The 9574-nt window shown below is 46.0% G+C and overlaps 1 protein-coding gene across 1 annotated transcript in view; it reads right to left on the bottom strand.

The window, feature by feature from the left end:
* Window positions 1–3554: 3554 nt before the first annotated feature.
* Window positions 3555–9574, bottom strand: part of sspo (SCO-spondin) — a 124114-nt gene continuing 118094 nt past the window's right edge. Inside the window, exons 112-116 of the mRNA XM_066688593.1 lie at window positions 7783–7878; window positions 7418–7478; window positions 5214–5344; window positions 4301–4451; window positions 3555–3767 (exon numbers count right to left, since the gene is read on the bottom strand). Coding sequence (XP_066544690.1) covers window positions 3745–3767; window positions 4301–4451; window positions 5214–5344; window positions 7418–7478; window positions 7783–7878 — 462 coding nt within the window. The 3' untranslated portion in view covers window positions 3555–3744. The remainder of the gene's footprint in view (window positions 3768–4300; window positions 4452–5213; window positions 5345–7417; window positions 7479–7782; window positions 7879–9574) is intronic.

Below are 9574 nucleotides of genomic sequence, written 5' to 3'. Positions count from 1 at the left end.
CTAGGGCAGTGTTGTCTAGAGTGAAGCGATATCTGCTCTCCTGACATCTGGGCTTTTTTTGGAAGATCATTATTTTGGTCTTTTTCATGTTTCCTGCCAGTACTGCTCTAGCAGTGCCAGCTGCTGTGGAAGCCCCTGCTCTGTGGGCGACGGCAGCACTAGGTCATTTGCGTAGAGCAGGAACTTGATCTCCTCATCGTATAGGGTGAGGCCAGGGGCTGCAGACAACTCCAACACTGTGGCAACTCATTGATATAGATGTTGAACAGTGTTGGACTCAGACTGCAGCCCTGTCTCACCCCGCGCCCCTGAGTGAAGAACTCTGTCCTTTTGTGGCCAATCCTTATTCCGCACTTGTTTTTGTGTACATTGATTTTATTACATCATAAACTTTACCCCTTACACCAGTATTTTTCCTTTGCTTTATTGGTGGACGTGTTTGTCTATGAGGGTGTGTAGGGTGTAGATATGATCTGTAGTGCGGTGTTTTGGTAGGAAGCCAAACTGACTCTGACTCAGGAAACTGTGTGGTGAGGAAGGCCAGTATCCGGGCGTTGATGATACTGCAGAACACCTTCCCCAGGTTGCTGCTCACACAGATGCCCCGGTAGTTGTTGGGGTCGAATTTGTCTCCACTCTTGTATATTGGGGTGACCGGCCTTGGGTCCAGATGTCAGGGAAGCAGCCTGAACACAGAACCAGGTTGAATAATTTAAGCACAGCTTCCTGCAGCTCTGGGCTGCTGTGTCTGAGCATCTCAGGGCTGATGCTGTCAGGTGCACTAGCCTTCTTGGGTTTGAGGGAAAATGCAGGGAAATTGGAAAGTCAGTTGTGTTTTGGTTGTCTTTAATTGATTGTTCTAAGAGTTCAAGTTTACTATTAATTTGGTTTTTATCTTGAGTTAGATCTTTTTCTTGGATGTCTGGATAGAGATCTGCAAAACAGTTTTTTCCAGATTGTGCCATTTTGAATTGGTGGCTCTTGTTTTTCTGCTGTGCTTAGATTATTCCACATTTCCCAGAGCTGGGTGTGATTGATAGACTTGTCTGTCTAAAAGGGTTCTGTTGGTGTGTTGTAGTGTTTTCTGTCTGATAGTGTGTTTGTAGTGCTTTAGTGTCTCACAGTACCTTCAGCGTGAATCTGGGTTGTGTGGTTGATGATGTTTCTGGTTAGATACATTTCTTAAATCTGTCTGTATTTTTTGCATTCTTCACCAAACCATTTCTCAGTGTGTAGCAGTCTGTTCAAAAATTGTGTTGATGAGTGCAGCTGCCAGACTTAGTCCTGTCACATTTGGCTGGTCCTGTGTGTTTAGGACGGTGTTGTGGTGGGGCTGTGGTGGGGGTGAGGTACAGAGGGGCCTGGCCGAACACATGGCTGTGTCCCTGTGTGCCGATGCAGTCGGGCTCGGTGCCTGTCCGGGCATTGCTGTCGCAGTACAGGCGGTCCGGGTGCGTCTCCAGCACGCTGGCCTTGTGCTGCTTCCTGACTCTGCGCCGCTGCACTCGCTGGGGACTGTGTCTGCATGGCAAACACTCTTCTTAAACACTGTTTCACTTTTTAAACTGTCCGTTTCCAACTGTCGCTAAAAAAAAGTTAAAAGTAAACTGCCACTTTCCTTTCAGTTTGAATTTATTATGTTAAAGATTTTTCTTAGTATTAACTTGATTTATATATTATTAATATTTTATAAGTAGGCTAAATAATCTGATCAGTGGATTATATAAATATATTTATTAACTTTATCTTCCATTTCTTCCTGTGAATTTTTCACCTCTTTCTATTTATTTCCCTTTGTTCCTCTTTTCCTTTTTCTCTATTCTGTCTTTCTCTTTTTTGTTCCTCTGTCTCTGTACTGTTTCTGTTCCTCTCTCCCCTGTGTCTCAGGTTCCTGGGTGGATTTTGGTTGTTTTTCTTATTTTGTTTTATAGATTTTTGTTGGTTTTGAATATAATTCCATGTATTAATCTCTGATGTTGCAAATTATTATTAATTATTATTATATCAAATTAATAATTAATTTCACCAAGAAATAACACACATATCACTATATTGAGCTCATCTTGCTACTTACTGCTCGCTCTCGCACTCTCTGGGCAGGTGCCATTATACGTAGGTCTAATGGTCCCTCCCTTTCCTATCCCCACCAATGAAACATTCACACTTACACCTTTATGCTCCTTTATACAGCTATTCCCCAGATATACATTTTTATATTTCCCAAAACAAGTTCCTTAAAACCTTCACAAAGCATATGTATAGTTGTATCGTGTGATGGAGTAGGCTCGTCCCTTCAATTTAAAACCCAACAAAACTAAGATTGATAGAAAGGTAAAAGGGTTTAAATAAAGTTTGTACCTACCTGTAATGAGGGAGGATAAGGTCATGCCCAAGTACAAAGGAAATGCAAAACAAAATAAACTTGTAACTTTCTATTCCTTGGTTTGGGTTGAACAGGGGTGTGGGAGTGGCCATGTTTGTTTGGGGATGCTGGGAGGTTACAGGGGCCATCTTGGTGAGGGGCAATATTGGGTTTCTCTTTACCATAATGTCGGCAATAGAGGGCACCTGTTTTCCAGCAAGGAAAGGACTGCCCCATCTTAGATTTGAAAGGGGTTGTAGAAAAGAACCAACTTATTTTTATTGGTGATTTAACTAATAGTTTTTATATATTGATACTGTCACTTAATGTATTTCTAATGTATTGATTGTGCCAATGAAATTGATATAAAATTGTGTTTTCCTTTTGGTTTTTATACAGTTCTCTTTGTTTAATTGGTTTGTTCTAGGGGAGTGGTCATGGAGCTGAGGTATATAACCAGGCGGTAGAGGCTTAGGGAGAAGTGGGTATGCTGGAGTGTACATGTCGAATGTATAGACAACTGCAAACCTGAGCTTAGGTAGCTCTGTGGCATTACTAATCCTGCATGTGGGGCTTTCTTTTCTTTTCTTTTCTTGTTTTTGGTTCTTGTGACAACAAATAAATTATGTATTTTTTGGAAACCATATTTTTCTTTGTACAACTGTTCCTGTTTTTTTTTAACACCTGATCCTTGGTCCACAACATATAGTTTTTTCAGAAACCAGCAAACCACAATGCATTTTAAATATTAATTGAGCTGCCCTATGTTAAAGACCTGGACCTGCGTAGCTAAACTCTAGTCTGCACAACTAAGACAGGCACGGTCCCGGCTAATTTTACTATTGTTGAGCGCTCCCTCTAGCCGTGCCTGTCTCCGCATGGCTGACGCACTACTCCTAACCTAAACACTGCTGCTACTCAGACTAACATGCAGGCTCTCACTGATACTAACCTGCCTACTACCATCCAAGTAAAACACACTCTGTAAGATCATATGGAAAATGCAGACAACACAGCTCTAGACACTTCGGATCCCAGTGAACTGCTGTGCAGAGTCTCTCGTGTGTCAGTGTGGCTCAGAGTGTGTCAGGGTGGCTCAGAGTTTGTCCACTGAGGTTGAGCTGTGGCCCTACGGAGGGGGGGGGGGGGGTTCCCGAGAGGTGCCTGCACAAAACAAGCACAGTTGCTCATCTCAGGTTGCTCAAAGTTTATTGTTAATGCAGAAAAAGTATGAAACTGTACAGAACAGCTGTGAGAGTCCAATAACACACTCTAACAATGGGATGACTACGGACATAGCACAGGTTTACACAGGGGCTTGGAGACGCACAGAGCCTGTCTGTCTGTGTGTCTGTGTGTCCAGTCTGTCCTGCTGGAAGCGCTCAAGGTGTTGCCAGGTCTCCCCCTGTAACACAAGAACATCCGATCCACAGTGTCAGCGCTGGACACTTACTTCCAACCTGCTATCCTATAGGAGATTTAGATTTTCTCTCCTCTGTGCCTCATGGTTTATGGGTTGAGTTTATTAATCTATTTTCAATCTGTAAAGAGCTCTGTGGCAATCCTGTGAACAGTGCTATAATTCATACAAATTGATTGATCAATTGTTTTACCTGAACAAGGGCTGCCATGGCCTGTCTGATCAATTCAGTCAAATTACATTCCCTCAGCAAAGGAAACAAGGCCCAGAGTAACAGACATATGATACGAGTGCAGTCAGAGAGTGAGGCAATGAGGCAGTGAGATTGTGAGCTTGGTTGACATTATAGAGTGAGGTAGTGAGGAAGTGAGACAATAAGTGAGTCAATGAGGCAGTGAGTCAATGAGAGTGAGTGAATGAGGCAGTGAAGCAGTGAGTAAATGAGGCAGTGAAGCAGTGAGTCAGTGACACAGGGAGGTTGTGTGACAGTGCTGTGGTGAGGCGCTGTGGAGACTCACCCTGGCAGCTGTTGCATTCACAGCTGTGGATGTTGGGCAGCACGACAGGCTCCAGCTCCCCGCTGCGGCAGGGCAGGCTGAGGAAGCGCACCGGGCTCTGGGGGTCCAGATGGTAACTGCAGCACTCACACAGCACCTGCAGGTAGGGCTCCTGCACAAAGACAAGCATCACTGACACTACGCCCTCTCACACAGCACCTGAGCACAGAGACACGCATCACTGAAAATACACCCTCTCACACTCACACAGCACCTGAGCACAGAGACATGCATCACTGACACTACGCCCTCTCACACAGCACCTGAGCACAGAGACACGCATCACTGACACTACGCCCTCTCACACAGCACCTGAGCACAGAGACACACATCACTGACACTACGCCCTCTCACACAGCACCTGAGCACAGAGACACGCTTCACTGATACTACGCCCTCTCACACAGCACCTGAGCACAGAGACACGCATCACTGACACTACGCCCTCTCACACAGCACCTGAGCACAGAGACACGCATCACTGACACTACGCCCTCTCACACAGCACCTGAGCACAGAGACACGCATCACTGACACTACGCCCTTTCACACAGCACCTGATCACAGAGACACGCATCACTGACACTACGCCCTCTCACACAGCACCAGAGCACAGAGACATGCATCACTGACACTACGCCCTCTCACACAGCACCTGAGCACAGAGACACGCATCACTGACACTACGCCCTCTCACACAGCACCTGAGCACAGAGACACGCATCACTGACACTACGCCCTCTCACACCGACACCCCCGCTGTCATTACCCTCTTTTTAACAACTGGGGATTGAATTGTCGTTAGTGTGGAAGCACAAGCAGGAGGATAAAGTGGGTGGGCATGGGACACAGAGAGACAAACAGACAGACAGACCTCTGTGATGACGTTGGTCCTGGACAGACAGCGTCCACTGCAGTAGCTGACCTCCACGTTTTCAAGGTGACAGTCTCCCTTGGTGATGTTTCGGAGCTCTGTGTAACGCCGACAATCTGCCACTGGCTCTCCTGGGCAGTCAGAGAGAGAGAGAGGGATGGAGAGAGACAGAGAGACAGAGAGGTGCTGACCTGGCCTGTAGGAGTTGTGGATTATCCACCTGCTAAACTGGTTCACAACAGTGGTCAACTACACCAGGGAAAGTGACTCTGGTCTCAGGCCATGCTGTCCTGTTGGTTTGTGCTCCAGCTCATCTCTCAGGTACTTAATTGAGACCTAAATCGGACTAATTTCCCAGTTTGAGAACTCAGGTGTCTGATATCACACTATATTCTGGGATAGTTAGTAAACCTGTCAAATTTGCAGATGATACTAAAATAGGTATCTCAGCAGATACAATCTCGGCAGTTCAGGTTAAAAAAAACTATAAACAATATTCATATTGATTGAAATATTATGAACAGTAACCACGTTGATATTAAATGAAGACAATCTGTCCGCAGTGCCTTCAATGTGACTGGGATTCAAAGGGCTTTATCTGGACACTTGGGGGTGGGGGTCATGTAAATAAAGCACACCGAGGCCCCCCCAGTCACTGAAAGTGCTGATTTTCAAAAAGCTTTTGATAAGGTTCCACACCAAAGACTGATCCTCAGATTGGAAGCTGTAGGCATTCAGGGTAATGTAAGTAGATGGTTTATGAACTGGTTGATGTCTAGGAAACAGAGGGTGTCGATTAGAGGAGTCACTTCTAACTGGAGTGAGGTTGTTAGTGGAGTTCCACAGGGATCAGTACTAGGGCCTGTGCTTTTTCTAATCTATATTAATGATCTGGACTCTGGGATAGATAGCAAACTTGTCAAATTTGCCGATGATACTAATATAGGTGGCTCAGCAGATACAATCTCGGCAGCACAGGCTATTCAGAGGGACTTAGATAATATTCAGTTGTGGGCCGACACCTGACAGATGAAATTCAATGTGGACAAGTGCAAGGTATTACATGCAGGTAACAGAAATGTCCACTATAATTACATTATGGGAGGAATAGAACCAGAGGAAGTAACGCATGAGAAAGACCTAGGAGTCTATGTGGACTCCTCACTTTCTCCATTCAAACAATGTGGGGAAGCAATAAAAAAGGCAAACACAATGCTAGGGTATATTGTCAAAAGTGTAGAATTGAGAACAAGGGCAGTGATGTTCAGACTGTACAATGCACTAGTTAGAGCTCATCTGGATACTGTGGACAGTTCTGGGCTCCACACTTCAAGAAAGATATCGCTGCTCTAGAGGCAGTTCATAGGAGAGCAACCAGACTTATTCCAGGTCTGAAGGGAATGTCCTACTGAGAGACTAAGGAACTGAACCTTTTCACCCTGGAACAGAGGAGACGACGTGGGGACTTGATCCAAGTCTTCAAAATCATGAAAGGCATCGACCACATCAAACCAGAGGAGTTTTTCCAGATCAGCAGGGACACACGCACCCGGGGACACAAATGGCATTCAAGACAGAAAATAGGAGACACTTAAGAACATAAGACAGTTTACAAAAGAGAGGAGGCCATTTGACCCATCGTGCTTGTTTGGTGTCCATAATTGTATTATTCCATTTCAATATTATTCCTTTAAAGTATGAATCCTCTGATCTTAAACACAAGAGATGCTCTCGGCATTGACAAGAAAAGAGTCATTGTGGCTCAAGAATGTGACCAGCTTTGCACAGATACCTGGGTCAGTGGCATCCACCTTCATTTCCACAGTGGGATGTTTATCCTGTTGCCAACGTAATGAAATGCGCAACACCGACACCAAAGATCATCGATCTCAAGATCAGCAAATAATGAGTAAAACACACACTGAATGTGTGAGCCCTTGTCTTTACGGTTTGACCCCCCCAGAACGAGGTCACGATCCCAGGACCAAGTCACTGCAGAGGGACTGGACTGGCATGCAGGCCTATCCACTGACCCACTGTCAGAAGGGACCTCTGCACTAAGCGAGCCGATCAACGGGCCCCATCTCTCTGGGGGTCACTATCGAGCTGTGCCTACTTGGTCGGAGGCTGAGATTCAGTTAATACGACCAAGTGTTTCCAGACACACACAGACACACAGAGCACGAGTCAAATGGGCTTCAAACCTGGAAACTCCTTCTTGCAGACTGGACAGCAGCTGCCTGGCTCCTCTACCTTCACCTCCCCCTGAGAGAGAGAGAGAGAGAGAGAGAGAGAGAGAGAGAGAGAGAGAGAAAGAAAGAGAGAGAGAGATAGAGAGAGAGTATGTATACAAATGTATAACTGTCATGCCAATAAAGCAATTTGAATTTGAAAAATTTGGATTTCAGAGAGGCTGAGCACTGTGGGTTCCTACAGAAATTAATATCTAAATACAACCAAGGCAAACATGTCTGTCAATATCTGTTATTTCTCCTATGTACAGTAGCTGTACTGACTGTTCCTGAGCACTGCACTGTCAGTGAAGCCCCGCCCCCTGGCCCCCACTCACCTCCACGCACAGCAGCGAGGGGCAGCCAGACTCACACACGCCCAGCCCGTTCACACAGTGACACGACGCACAGCCCTCTGTCCACAGAGAGCCCGGCTGGCACAGGGAGAGAGAGAGGGGGAGGGAGAGGGAGGTTAACACTCACAGAACCGAGAGAGAGGAATCTGCACACGGCACAAACGCTCTCGTGTGGACGAGTGTGTCCCAGGACCGGGGCTGAAGGCCGTGGTCGCGAGGTGTGTGTCAGAGGGAGTAGGACAGAGTGGGGTCAAGGGTCACTCCAGGATTCTTAGCAGAAGAAGAGGTGGGGAAATAATAGGGGGTCGTTGTCCAAAACTGGGGGGCCTGTCCGACGTGTTTCGTTGTCCAAACCAGGGTCTGAAAATCGCAAGCGGGTTCTCAAGGTCGTTAGCCAGTAAATCAGCCCCAGTAAGGCTGGTGCTCTCAGCACTCCTCGTGCCGTCCATCTGCACTGCTGCTCAGTACCATGCGATGGAGCACTGGGTGCACTGGGCTCCACTGGGGGCCACTCGTGTGTCCGTGTGCCGGTGGGAAGGCAGTGCAGGGGGCTGCTCAGTAGAGGAAGGTAGCTCCTGGGGAAGGGAGAATTGGACCCCCGCCTTGCCTCCATCTCGAACTACGGCCCATGGGGTCACATTAGGGCTGGGAGATAAATCAATATCAATAATTATCGAGGTAATTACTTCCCTCAATAACGATATAAAGACGATTAGATTCATTTTCGATAATGTCAATAATTCGGTACAGCAGTCCAGTTCACCTCTGTGACGCAGCAGCAACGTGCGGAGAAGTGACAATATGCATGTGGAGAGGTATACGCCACCAAACACTGGTGCCTTGGACCACTGGCTTCAGCGGCCGGGCCTCCCCAGAGCTGCGTGTAAAACCAGGCCGTGTCGGAAGTCCATATATTGTGGGAGGAGCAGAGCGATTGTGGGTTTGGTTTGTGTTTCGTTTTAAAAACAAAGACCGAAAACAGCACTACGAGCGATAGAGCCTGATGTGGAAAGGACTTCTGTGTCTGTTTTATTCTTTCTGCTTTACATGATTGGAGACAGTGTAATAAATACACTTTTCTATTAAGAGATATTAAGAACAGCTAAACATGTATAGACAACATTATATTCAGACACACATTATGTTACTGTAAGAAAACTTTTCCATGTGCAACAATAAAATAAATATTTGCTATTTATTATTAGAACATAAGAAAATTTACAAACAAGAGGAGGCCATTTGACCCATCATGCTCGTTTGTTGTCCATTAATAACTAAGTGATCCAAGGATCCTATCCAGTCTGTTTTTGAATGTTCCCAAATTGTCTCTTCAGCCACATCGCTGGGAAGTTTGTTCAGATTGTGACGCCTCTCTGTGTGAAGAAGCGTCTCCTGTTTTCTGTTTTGAATGCCTTGAAGCCCAATTTCCATTTGTGTCCCCGGGTGCGTGTGTCCCTGCTGATCTGGAAAAGCTCCTCTGGTTTGATGTGGGTGATGCCTTTCATGATTTTGAAGACTTGGATCAAGTCTCCTCTGTTCCAGGGTGAAAAGGTTCAGTTCCTCAGTCTCTCAGTAGGACTTTCCCTTCAGACCTGGAATAAGTCTGGTTGCTCTCCTCTGAACTGCCTCTAGAGCAGCGATATCTTTCTTGAAGTGTGGAGCCCAGAACTGTCCACATTATCCAGATGAGCTCTAACTAGTGCATTGTACAGTCTGAACATCACTGCCCTTGTTCTCAATTCTACACTTTTGACAATATACCTTTATATACCTA

The sequence above is a fragment of the Amia ocellicauda genome, chromosome 2 (genome assembly GCF_036373705.1).
Source record: "Amia ocellicauda isolate fAmiCal2 chromosome 2, fAmiCal2.hap1, whole genome shotgun sequence".
Lineage (NCBI taxonomy): Eukaryota > Metazoa > Chordata > Actinopteri > Amiiformes > Amiidae > Amia > Amia ocellicauda.
Note: the sequence above shows the minus strand (reverse complement) of the source record. Positions and strands in the feature narration are given on the sequence as shown.